The sequence below is a fragment of the Vigna unguiculata genome, chromosome 1 (assembly GCF_037176805.1).
Source record: "Vigna unguiculata cultivar grain cowpea cultivar isolate G323 ecotype 2 chromosome 1, ASM3717680v1, whole genome shotgun sequence".
NCBI lineage: Eukaryota > Viridiplantae > Streptophyta > Magnoliopsida > Fabales > Fabaceae > Vigna > Vigna unguiculata.
This window is the reverse complement of record NC_140792.1, coordinates 32083885-32098238: the sequence shown is the minus strand read 5'-3', so window position 1 is coordinate 32098238 and position 14354 is coordinate 32083885. Positions and strand designations below refer to the sequence as shown.

The 14354-nt window shown below is 29.2% G+C and overlaps 1 protein-coding gene across 1 annotated transcript; it reads left to right on the top strand.

The window, feature by feature from the left end:
- The first annotated feature begins 5936 nt into the window (after window positions 1-5936).
- On the top strand, window positions 5937-13910 carry LOC114195486 (rhomboid-like protein 20). The gene is made up of 8 exons (XM_028085976.2): window positions 5937-6190; window positions 6336-6436; window positions 6972-7112; window positions 7442-7508; window positions 10884-11035; window positions 11125-11226; window positions 12876-13004; window positions 13362-13910. Exons 1-8 carry the CDS (start codon window positions 6166-6168, stop codon window positions 13524-13526), a joined length of 882 nt encoding a protein of 293 aa, XP_027941777.1. The 5' UTR covers window positions 5937-6165; the 3' UTR covers window positions 13527-13910.
- The last annotated feature ends 444 nt before the right edge of the window (window positions 13911-14354 follow it).

Sequence of the window (14354 nt, the reverse complement as noted above, 5' to 3'; positions counted from 1 at the left end):
AAATTGAATAAAATTAACGAAAATTGGGACATATTTGAGCATAAAAAACAAAATTAGGACTTATTTGATAAAACTTGATGAAAATTTGAACAAAAAGGTATTTTAACCTTATTTGTATATCTTTTCAAGAATTAAGTTATACAAATAAATTTATTTGAGAGAGAAATGTTAACAATTGAAGAATTGTTTACTTTGATTCTATATATTTAGATTTTTATTTAGACTTATGGAGGTAAAGTTCTTTTTAAACTGCATAATCTAATTTATTAAAACATTATAAGATGTAAGATGTGTTATTCACATTTTTTTTTTAAAGATATGTATTGTTCACTTTTATTTGAATTAGTTATGTTGTTCAATGTATGTGTAATGTACTAAATGAAGAAATATAATATTCATGAATCCTAACAAGATGATTAAAAAGGCACCTTATGGGCATAAAGGCATCGAGAAAGTCAATAATAAGTTTATTACACCTCAATTCAATATGTAAAGTAAAAGGTAACATAACAAGTAAAATAGATTATTTTATTAAAGAGTCACTCAATGAAATATATTAAATGTCATTTAATGAAATATGATGGTTTTATCTATTCTCATAAAATAGATACAACTTGAATATATATTATCGATATTTCCTAATGATTAGCTTTCTAAATCATTTATTTTTTTTTATATATGAACACTTATAAACAAAAGGACATAAGAGAAATCTATCTACGATTCTCTTTGAAACCAATCTTTGCTAAATTGATATCACTCTTTCTTTGAGTATTTTATAAAATAATGTGAACTTTATTTTACATTTATTATCTAAGAGACTTTAGTATGTAAATAAAATTTTCAATTCGATTTAAATTGATTATAAAATCTATAGAATCTATTGGGTAGGGGTGGCAAAACGGGCCAGTTCAGTCCGTTTTGGTCCACCCCGTCTCGCCTCAGGACGGGCTAGCGGGCTGATTCGCCATTTTTTTATTATTAATTTTTTTTAACTTTTTAAAATGTTTGTTTATAAAATATATATATTTGTTTATATAATATAAAAATTTATTTATTTTTAATTTTTAAACATAAAAAATAAAAAAACGGGTTGACAGGCCAAGGTGGACTGATCTGCCTTTGGTTCACCAGTTGGACAAACTAGGCAGGTCTGGCCACAGCGAGTTGGCGGGTTGGAAATTCCACCAACCGGTTCGCCCTTTTCCTAGCGGTCGACTAGTCCAATAAACCTGACATGTTTTAATATCCTTACTATTGAAAAAAAAATACATAGGAATTTCCTCCAAGAAACAAATTAAAGAAGACTTCTATAAATTAAAAGTATTAATGAATAATGCTTGTAATTTAAAGTCTCAGGAGATTTTCCAAGAATAAAATTTAATCTTAATAGTTAAAAGGAATCGATTCAGAAAAACCTACCACATTTATTCCTCCTTCTATCTGTACTTTAAAACTTGCTTTACAAAAGATACACCATCTCTAATTTTTACTCCAAAACCTACAATCACTTTTATTAATACTAGCGTAACACAAGCGCTATCGCGCTTATGTGTATGCATTTTTTAAATATACGTGATATTATATTAGTAGGTGATGATATTATAATGTTATTAAGTTAATATATAAATTAAAATTATATTTATTAAAAATAAAATAAAATATATCAAAACAGATAAAAGAATAACCATTGATAAATAAAGAAGAAGAGAAGAAGCAAAGACATCCGATTTTATAAAAAGTTTGTAAAAGTAACGGTCAATTTTTAAAAATTTAATAAATTATTATATTTAAAGGGTAAAATCGGTATTTTGAAAAGTGGACACAAAAAGGAGAATCCCCTTTATATATTGTTATAGATTTCATTTTATATTTTAAGTACATAATTTAATTTAATATTTCATTATTGTTTAGAGTTATTGAAAGGAACAATTGAGGTTAAAAATTTTATTTCCTATAATAATATAAAAATAATTATTATTGTTTATTTCTAAAAGCATAATCTAAAGTATATAAAATATTTATTTATGTAAATTTTATTATTATTTAAAAAAATTATCATTCATAATATATTAAAAATAAAAATAAATTATAATTTATTTATTTATTTGTTAAAAATATTAAATACTTTACTTAATTGAATTAGACACATAAAACAATCTATACAATGATGTTATAATTATCAAAATTAATATATAGGAAATAAATTATACTATTTAAATGTTTAAAAAATATTTTGATAAAATACATTTTAAAAATATTTATACGTAATTAATTTATTTATATTAAATAATAAATATATTACCTAATTAAATTAGGTACTTAAAAAATTAATTATCTTAATTTGAAATATTATTTGTCAATTTAATTATATTATTTGATTTTAGTTTTTTATTATTTAAATACTAGTTATTGATTTTTGTAAAAAAGAAAAAATCATGTGACATCCCATTTATAAATTCTATTAAATAAAACATCACATATTATAATATAAAGTAGAGCACGCGATAGAAGTATATGAGAATCAACCTTCTACAGTTATCCAAAATATACCAAACCAGGAGTATTATAAGCACAAAACAATATCATAAACAAAACTTAAACATTAAATAGTTTTGCAAAAGGACTGCTCAACAGAGTAAAAAAATACAATTAAAATTGTTCTTCAAAAGGGAGCTCTAGTCTAAACAGCGACATCTCCCCATCAGAATGATCTCCAAGATTCTTCACATCTACTCACACCAAAATTTAATGATCTTTGCAAAAAGGAAAACCATACAAAAAACATATACAAGGAGAAAAGAGTAAGCTAATTGCAAAAAGAAAAAGAAATACACACACGTGTGCGCGTGTGTGTGTGTATATATATATATATATATATATATATATATATATATATATATATATATATATATATAACACTCAAAAGAATTGCAAAACAATATACCAATTACACCAAGCTAAGCAAAATCAACTAACCCATCACACATGATGACACTCTAGACTCAATTATCCGGATCTAGACATTGATGTATGATTCTTGGTGGTTTTTGCACTTGTGGTGGCTTCTACTACCTACAGAGTCATTGTCAATGGGTTTCACCCTACCACACAAGGTTGTCCCTTTAACCGTCATAAGAACCCTGAGACTATTCTTAGAGACATAACCTCATACCCCTCTTAATACATGACTCATTCCACTCTACATGAGTCTTGAATGAGCATTAGAGTATCAGGATAAACCAGTACTGACTCCTTACATCAATGAACACAATACTAATTAAATCAAATATGATTTCCCTCATGGAATCTCCTATGTTCTCACACAAGGATTTAAAAACACATATTAGAAACCATACAACATATGTCTCTCTTGGACGAAATTGGGTGTTGACAAATATGAGATAAGAGATAAGAGATAAGAGATACAAAACAAGAGATAAGAGATAAGACATAAGAGATAAGATATAAGAGATCAGAGATAATAGATAAGGGATAAAAATTAAGAGATAAGAGATAAGAGATGAGATATAAGAGTTAAGATATAAAAGTTAAGAGATAAGAGATGAGATATAGGAGGTAAGAGATAAGATATACGAGATACGAGATATGAGATAAGAGATACGAGATAAAAGATAAGAGATAAGAATAAACAAAAATAGTTTTTTGGTTGTAAGGGACCCGACAAGGTTAAGTGATAAGTGATAAGAGATAAGAAATAAGTGACAAGTGATAAGCGATAAGTGATAAATGATAAGTGATAAGGGATAAGTGGTAAGGGATAAGTGGTAAGGGATAAGTGATAAGTGATAAGTGATAAGTGGTAAGTGGTAAGTGATAAGTGGTAAGTGATAAATGATAAGTGATAAGTGATAAGTGATAAGAGATAAGAGATACGTGATAAGTGATAAGTGGTGATAAGTGATAAGTGATAAGTGACAAGTGATAAGTGACAAGTGATAAGTGATAAGTGATAAGTGATAAGTGATAAGTGATAAGTGATATGTGATAAGTGATAAGTGATAAGTGATAAGTGATAAGTGATAAGTGATAAGTGATAAGTGACAAGTGATAATTGACAAATGATAATTGATAAGTTATAGGTGATAAGTGATAAGTAATAAATGATAAGTGATAAGTGATGAGTGATAAGTGATATGTGATAACTAACTAAAGGGAAGAGACAAGAGATAAACGATAAGAGATAACAAATAAGTGATAAGAGATAAAAGATATTATCGTAACCGGCATCGCGACGGGATGATAAATTAAAAATATAATTTGAAAAAACTTAGTTTGAAGTCGCCACCATAGTTTGTTTTAAAAAACTACGGAAAAACCAAAAAAATAAGACAATGTCTGCAAAAACTAAATTTTAGGTATGAGAGTTGGTTACGCGTGAGACATGTATTAGCACTCCGATATTGTCTGTCCTAACCTAAGACAATTTCCTTTACTTAAATTTGCAAAAGGATGTAATTTTTTCAAAATATTTGTTTTCCCAAAATATAATAATAAAAGAATGTACAAATGAAACTAAAATATTTTTATTTTGGGTAGTATCTCCATTTATAAGGGAGAATGAAGGTTACATGTAGTTCTTTATGAAAAATCTATTTGAAAAAATATTTGATTTTTTTTTTATAATTTTGAAAATATTGTTATGTTTTTTTAATATTTTTAATTATTTGAAAATCATATGACTTGAACCGTCAGAAAGATATAAAAAGTAAAAAAAAAATTATTTTTTAATTTTAGTTTATATATATATATATATATATATAATAAATTTTAAAATGGGGTCGCACGAAATTCTAACCACAATAAAAGCAATAAGATAAACTTTTTTTTTTATTTCTAGAGTAAAATATCTGTGAATAATAAAAAATAATGTTCTTAACCCGTAATACAAATGTCATGTGTAAAAAAATTGCTCGTAAAATATTAAAACAAAATATAATAAAAATTAAAAATTCACAAATATTTTAGTTACTGTACATGAAAATAGTGATTTAAGAATGCGAAATTGTTGAATTTAAAATTCACCATTTTTTAATAATATTAATAATAATTTATATTTATACTTTATATTGTTTTTCTCTGTGACCGTTATTTAGTGACATATTTTATTATCTATTTTATCTATAGTATTATATAAAGAATGTGTACATTATTTTAAATTTACCCTTTAAGTAATATATATATATATATATATATATATATATATATATATATATATATATATATATTTATATAACCGTTTTTTATTTAATTGTTTTCTAACTTTAACCATTTTTAAATTAAATAACTAAAAATTGTTTACAAAATAAATAAAAATTATTATAATCAAATTTTAAATTTATTTAAATTTATTTTTATAATTATAATTTTACTATTTTTTTGTTATTATAAAACATAAATACAAATGTGTATAAACTTATGTGTTTTAACTAATTTTTATTGATATACATTATTTTTTTTATCCTTTAAATTTTGTATTATTTTTTGTAATAATTTTTAAAAATTAATAATTTTTTTATTTTAATAATAATTAGAATAATTATTTTTATTTTTTTATTATCGTAAGATATATGCACGGACAGGTGTTTATATTAGTAATAAAAATGATAATTATTTGTGTTTATTTTCATTTTTCAATTACTAATAATTATTATATTCTTTTAATGTTTATATGTTTTTTAACTAATAACATACATTTATAAGAATAGTGTTTACTATTGTTTAATTTTTAATTTTTTGATATGGAATATCGGTTTTGTGTATATAGCTTTGTAGTTTAATTTGTTTATACTATAAATAGATATGGAAAATATGATTTTTTAAAAGTATTTAAATTCTTTAAATAAGGTGTTTTTATTGAATATTCTTTTAAGTAGAAAAGAAGGGTAAGCCGCCTTACTCTTTCCATGGGAGAGGCTGTTAGACAGAAGAGAAGAGTCCAAAGAAAGAACTCATTCAGTCACTTTTTTAATATATTTTCATTTCCATTAATATATTCTAATTCAATTAAATATTAAAATTGATTCATTATAAACTAAACTCAGAAAAACTCTAAGGAGGAGCAACACAATAACAGCGTAGAGAAGGCAAAAAACCCCAAAAACACACTGTCGAAAGGTCGTTACTTTCTGCTTCACTGCGAAGATGAACGGAGGCCCATCTGGTTTCAGTGCGTCAATTCTCTTCCCCAAGCCGAATAATCATCTGGGGTGTTCATTTCCACACCCCCTTTATGTTTTTGTGTTAAAGTTTTGCCCTTTTTGATTTGTGTTCATTTTGTTCAAATGCTCTGTTATGTGTTTGTGTGTTCACAGCAAATGCTCCTGTCACAAGGCTTTTCATCGTGGCTTCGGCTATTTTCACAATCTTCTTTGGGATCCAAGGCCGTTTCGGCACTCTGGGGTTGTCTTATCAGGTGCTCCTCTGTATTTTATTTTTAATTTCTCGTTTTTTTTTTCTTTAACTTTTATGTAACAAGGTGATTAGGTACAAGGTGTTGTTTTAACAATGTGTAACTGGTTTTTTGTGTGATGTTCGTGTGTTTTTGGACTTAAGGGTGAATTGGGTCGGTCATCTAGTTTTGAAATTTTAATTTTGATCCAAAATTAATTTGAAGGTCGTTTTTGGGGAATGATTTGGATTTGTTTAGAATTTCCTGGCATAACATGTTAACTTGTGATGATAAAGGTACATAGGATTGATCCACGGGGTAAAATCGCCATTTAAAATTGAGCTTCGGATTCATTTCATTATTTCTCTTTGAATTGTAGTTATGGAAATGGTACGAGTAAGCAAATCTGGTGGTATAGAATATATGCTACATGTTCGACATTTGCTTTCTCGAGTGTTTAAACACTTGAAGCACTGGAATTGTGGTATCTCTCACACGGAGCTGAACTTATTGTGCATTAACTATATTGTCTTAACCTGTTCTTTTCTCATTCTGGCAGGATATTTTTGGAAAACTTCGCCTTTGGAAGTTGATCATGTCCATATTTTCCTTCTCATCAACGCCAGAGTTGATGTTTGGACTGTATCTGCTATATTATTTCAGGGTCTTTGAAAGACAAATAGGCTCCAATAAATACTCAGTAAGTAATTGATCTTTTCTAAGTTATATTCAGGAGCTTATGTTCCATATCTATATATATTTTTTGGAACCAAGTTCTAGCTCATAAAATACAAGGTACATGATTTGTTAGATTGATTTGTAAGATTGTCCCCTGATAAAAAATAACCACTTATTGGTCATCAACATGTGCCTTGATGTGTCAATGCTACCATATCTATCCCTATCATTGGTTCTCCATCTGCATGACAACAACCTTACAAATGTGCATGTGCACATAGTTGAGGGAGTGGGATGTTTTGCTTTATACATTTTTTGTGGTTTGAAATATCTGTGTTCGCCCTTATGCAGGTCTTTATCGTGTTCTCAATATTAACTTCACTACTCCTTGAGGTCTTTGCTGTAGCACTTTTAAAAGGTATTATTCTTGATATTGGTCTTTATATCGCTTTCTTTCAATCTTTAACTTCGATTAATCTTCGTATTTGATTTTTTTCTTATGATACATTTTGCTTAATGTTCAGTTCTACATTTCATGTCTGTTCACTTGCTGAATTTTTCTTCTTGACTGTTTCTTGTCTTATCTTTTGACCCTTTTTTGACATTTGGTGACCATTTTCTAATATCAATCTATTAAGGAACATATGGCAGTTTATATAGTTGACTGTTTGTCAGGAACTTCCCATCATATGAGATGTTAATGACAATAATCATAAGCTACAAATTTTCAGATTCAAGAGATCAAGTTATTTTTGCAGAAAAAACTTATCTTAACAAATTTAGGTTATTATCACAAACACAACTTATTTTACTAACGACACTTTTTTCTCACTAAACAGCTGAAATTCCAGACGTGCTCATCATGTGATTATTTTCCTTCAAAATGTCTATTATCAACTAATCAACTATTAATAACTTTCTGTTCTAACAAACAGGTTTGAAGTTTACTGTAAAAATTGTTTGCTAATCATCCTATTGTTGCCCACTAATTTCCATTAAAAACTAGTTCCTAGTTCAAAAGTGCTCTTGGCATTACATGTAACAAACTAGGTTCTGAGATAGTTTTTCCTACTGATCATTTTAACTAAGTAGGGAATAAAAGAGAAACAATGCCCAGAGTAATAAATTTATGCTGATATTTGATGTAAAGGTTGTATTGCTAAACACAATGCACTAACCTAGGCGTATACTAGTGTTAAACTTCTAGTCATAATTAATAAGAAACAATTCGTGCAATATAATGAAAGGTGGAAACAAGTCCCAAGAGATCATCTAAAGTGGTTTACCTCCTCTAAGTGAGGAGCCATGTAAATTTAGAAAGTAAGAAATATCCACCTTAGTTCAAACTAAAGCATTTCATTAGCATAATCCATTTAAATCAATGATAGATAAGCCTTAGCTTTCTTACATTACACATCTTATGGTAGAGGAGCCAAATTCATCTTATTAGAAAATGGAATTTAACTCTAACTCAATCTCATAAAACCGGCTTTTAAGGTAATGATTGCACCTATTTATATATTATAATATGACCTTGTTTCTGGTTGATATGAGATCACCAATACACCTGCTAATGCTAAGAATTGGATTTCTCTAGTGTGGAACTAAATATTGTATGGGTAGTTTGATGGAAGATGACATGATAGAACCATTGAACCTCACTAGGATAGACTCTAATATCATATTAGAAAGTGGATTTTAAGCTTAACTCAGCATCACAAAATTAGTTTTTAAGGTGGGCTTTGCATCTAGTAATATATTACTATTTGATTTTATCTCTAGCCAACGTGGATTTTTTGACACATCTAAAATACACTAAATATTTTATAATACAACATTGATCATGAGGTATTTTCTAGGTATTCTAAAAGATCCTTGGCAGGGACAACACACCCACCCTGTTTGATTAATGGTCTGGAACTTCTTTTAAGCTTCAATTCTGTTTTGAATTGAGTTCCAACACATTGTGTTGTGGGTTCATTCTTTATTCATTCTTCAAGCTCAAAGAGCGTTCACATGATGGGGTGTTTTAGAAATGAAACAATTGTAAGTCATATTGTTGAAGATCCCTCATTGACTGTTGATATGGCAAAATCATAATGTATAAGTAAGTTGTAAACTTCACCTTACAAGCTTGTGGTTGAGTTTGGCATAAACTCATTTACTAAGGTGGTATCAAAGCCATTTAGAGCCTATGCTAGAGAAGTTCTTTTGGGGCTATTATGCCATTGTTGTCGGGCTCCTTTAGACCATCCACAAATATCATTCCCACGATCAAGATGTTCATTCCTCTATGTGAGGGGGTGTGTTGAAGATCCCACTTTAACTTGTGATATGTTAAAATTATAATAGATAAGGTGAAATATATGTTCATAATATATGGCAAAATCATAATACATAAATGGATGAAAACTTCACCTTACAAGCTAGTTTTTGTGAAGTTGAGTTAGGTATAAACCCATATACTAAGACTCATAACCAACATTCCCCTTTGTTTTTCATCCTAACAAATAACTGGCTCCAATATCAGAAGTATTGTGAGAAATCATCATTATTTGAGAAGTCATCCTTTGGAAGGCCTGAAAGGGTTTTTCTTTAGGTATATTTCATCTGCCCAAGCATGAAATTTTGATTCCTAAAACTCTACTTCAAATCTTCATATTGTGAGCTGGGTTTTGAATTGAAATCAACGCATGACCCATGATTATGATATCTTCCATCAAGAAGGTTGAAAACCGTGAAACATATTACTCGTTTATTGTAGACAGTTTGGTCTGCAGCAGCATACCTAAGTTGCAGTATAAACGAGTTATACTAAGCTGATCACATAAATCCCAAGCCTTGCTTGCAAAAAAAAAAAAAATGATGCATAGTATTGACTCTTCTGTTTAGAGGAGTTAAATTTAAAGCTTTAGTTACTTGTTTAATAATGCAAAGCTTGAGCTGAACTTATTTAACTCTATTAATTTAGTATTTGATTAACAATTGTGGTAAAAGATGAAACAGTGATTTAAATCAAATGGGCTAAAAAATCTCTAAACATGGGAGTTTGGAAATAATTGATTTAGATAAAATATATTTTGCTAAGTACACAGTTTTCTTATCTAAAATTTATACCTCCTCAGTTATTTTATACAAGAAACAACAAATGAGAGCAATTTTTTGGTTCTAATTATTTGAAAAATTATCTCACTTAGAAATGTTTGAATTGCTAATTGTCTTTCACACTGTTAGTTTATTGTGAAATCAAGTGATGAGATATTGGCTCATTGAGAGAAAACGGATGTATTCATTGGGTATTGACAATATAAGTCAATATAATGCATACTAGGTTGAAGAAATTATCCCTTAAATTATGAGTAGTGTCATTGAATATTAACACAGTTTATAATTCATTTAATTCTATGGACTCTTGTAGAATGAAAATAAAATTTATAACATTGTTAATTAAAATTAATTTATGATTGGAGGTGGTATCCTTTTATCATTATATGAACACATACAGTCACGAGTGACTCATGAGTTTCTGGTGTTGAACTTAAAGTTTGAGCTTGGCCGAACTATCTATTTGAGTCTGTAGTCAAGCTTGAGCTTGTTAGCTTTGTAAACATAAACATGCCTGATCAATATTCAACAAGCGGAACTCAAATAGTTCACAAATAGTTTTTCTCAGCTGTAATCCTCTTTTGGGAATGTTGAATGATATTGAATGTTCTGCCTTCTTTTTTATAGTGTCAAATGAAGCATACATATTATGTAAGAATTTGATACATTTATGTCCAACTCTTTGCAGATCCTACAGCAAATCTAGTCACTCCTGGACCATATGGCCTTATATTTGCTTCATTTGTACCCTTTTTCTTTGACATTCCGGTTTCAACACGGTTTCGTGTGTTTAGCTTCTTCTTCTCAGACAAGTCATTCATATATCTAGCTGGTATTCAGGTATTGATCAACTTAATTATGGGTGCTTATTTTATAACTTGCATTTCTAGAATCATTCAATGTCTAAAAATTAATTTAAACTATTGTAGCTTCTTTTGTCATCATGGAAAAGGTCCATCTTACCAGGAATGTGTGGCATCCTTGCTGGTTCCTTGTACCGTTTGAATGTCTTTTACATCCGCAAAGCAAAGGTAAGTTAAAGTCTGAAATTTGAGTTTTTTCTTTTCTAATTTTATTTTAGTTCAATTCAATTATGTGTTATGGCATTCAGATGCCCTGTAATATCATCACCTTTTATGTATATAAAATTTTATATATACTGTGTCAGGTTTCATTGATATTGATAAATTGTGTTAGTATATGTTAATATGATTAACTAATACAATCATATTAACATATACTAACAAATTGAAATCAATCTTAATCAAATTAATCACATTTACTAGGTTGAATATTTCGTCTGTCTCACTGATAAGGAAAGTTCCATCATTCACATAATGTTTTGTCATTTGATGATGTATCTTTAGATTAATAGAAGTCACAATTTTTGAGGAAAAGTTCATAACCTATGTGATCCGTCAAGGTTATTTTAAATTTTAAAAAGTTGGTGAGCAAGTTCAACATATCAATTATAATTAAATTATCAGATTGTGTCCCTGTATTTATACACAACATACTTTTGGCTGTTTATGTTTATAAAGTTTGAAATGCAATATCGACATTTTAAATACAATTGGTGCTTAATTTTATGTAAACACCTTCTATATTGAGTCACACGCACATATACAAGTATCGATATGCATTCATACATATAATTACATAAATGTATTTTAAAATTTTCAAAATTCAGCACAAAAAAGTCAACATATTCATTACTCATGATTCCATAGTCAAATTGATTTAAATCACTTTTCAGGTTATGCATGTTTTGAACATTGCTTCTTAGAGGTAAAACCAAATGAAAAATCTTTCTAGTATTTGACTATTACTGTTGACACACAATTTGTATCGCTACCTAGTGATAGCCAGATTTTCAAGTGTACTCTAGCCACTGTTATCAATAGCACACTTTTGCAAAAGTGCGTGGCGGAATGGCCACTGGCTGCCATCTTTTCAATAGTGGCGTGTTTTTCATTTGCATGTGATGTCATTTTCACAACCCAAAATATGGCATTTTGCATTTGCATGTGCTATTCACCACTATCCAAGATTGATTACTATGATTCTACCAAGTGAGTCTATTCATCTAGGTTTGTGTGAAGTCTATTTCATCGAGCATGAGGATAAACGATTAAATTCCTCATTTATCAGTGGCAGTAGTTGACTCTATTAAAATTCACTGACAGCTTTAGGATATGCATCACGCAACTTAACAAATCCATCTTCAATCTTCGTGGGTATTTTTCAGATTTTGCCTGCCCTTTTATCTTTAAACCAAATGCTAGATATTGATATTTTGTTCTGATTTGAGGTGGATGCTGATGATAAATTAAGACTTTGTTTCACTATCAGTATGACTCCACAATGTGTTTCCTTCATTCAGTGCATTGCGTAGGTATTAGATATCTATCTGTTCTCTTCATCGAAGTCTGCTATGTGAAGTATATTCATGTTTCTCTTGTTACTGTCCATTACATTGACATCTATTATTATGAAGTGCAACTGCCGTAAAAAACTATTTTTTGAGTTTAGACTATCTTGTTATTTCACTGTCTCCACTTTTACTCTTCCCCCATAATCTAAATGTGTAAATTTCAAACAGTATGCAGTATATTATTAAAACCATAAGTGCATATTGATAAATTGTTATTTGTCTTGTTTATGTAATCTTACACTACAGTTCCCAGAGTTTATCTCGTCATTCTTCTCACGAATTACATTGCCATCTATGGGAAGTACACATGCAACATCATCATCAACAAGGCATAGTGTTGGGAATTTACCTTCCCATCCAGCTCGCCAAATGGAGGCAAGTTTTGCTTTGTGCCTAATTCTTTTATCGTTACAATCTATTTACTGTGATTCATCAACATCTCAATATGCAAGGCTCATGAGTTGGTGAACTTTGCTTGATACTCAACTTAGCTTGGGGCATTTCCAACCCTAGAGCTAGTTAGTAGTGTGTAATAAACCCAGAATGCTGTGGCTAAACTTTTTCTGATAAAATCAAGTTTGTTTCAAGCTATGATTTGGCTTAAGAAGTGTGTGATAAAATTTGATGATGTGATTTATGGCCTTGCAATATTTAATGTGTCAACAACATTCCTAGAAGGAACATTTAGGATTCTATACTCTCTTGACAATGAGTATGATCTTTGTACTGCAGAGAAACTACCCTCCTCCAATGCAATCTGTAGAACCATCGGAGGACTCGATCACTACACTTGTCTCGATGGGCTTTGACAGAAATTCTGCGAGACAAGCTCTAGTGCAGGCCAGAAATGATGTGAATGTGGCCACCAACATTCTATTGGAGGCACAGTCCCACTAATTGCATTAATGTTGCAAGTAAATGAGAGCCACATTGTTCAGAGTTGATTGATGATAGATGAAATCCTAATCATGAAGGATTGGAAATTCGCTAATGATGTGAGGATGTTTGTGAACTTCAGGCATTCGTATATATTCATATATATTATCATCATCATCCTCAAGGACTCCTCCTTTCTCAGGATCATTTTTCCCACCTTAACTTGAATCTTGACATTTTGATAGACAAATGAGTTAGGATCTGTACAAATTACTTCAATATATTCAAAGTATGCACATTTATGAATTGTGAATCAGATATTTGTTTGTAGTTTCAGGTTCTATGTGCTGTTTGTTCAAAGCACATAAATGCATACCAGTTCCACTCTGTTGAGGTTTGCTATAATATTCTACAATGAAATTACTTGCCCCTCCACTCCCACACTAAATAAATCAGAAAAAGAAAATCGTAATATTGCAAGTTGTTGAGGATGATTTCGTATCCGAATGGTGAAAAAAATTTAAGCTTTTCTTGAGGAAAGTAATTGTGATTAGTTATCCTTTACTGGTTTTCTCTTCGGTATATAATTAAATCGAGAATTGCCAGCAACATTATTTTTCTCCTGGTTTAAAATTTATTGAAAATTATATATTTTGGGAAACATCACTTCATATTTAAGTTTTTCAATAAATTTTTATCATGGATTATATTTGAAAGAATGTGTTCTTGTAATGCATTATTAAGGCTTGTTGATTGTCAGTCATTGTATGTGTTACTTTTGTTATGTGAATAAAGGTTTACAAACAATTATGAGATTAGATTCTTGTTTCTTAGGGCAGCAACATGGTT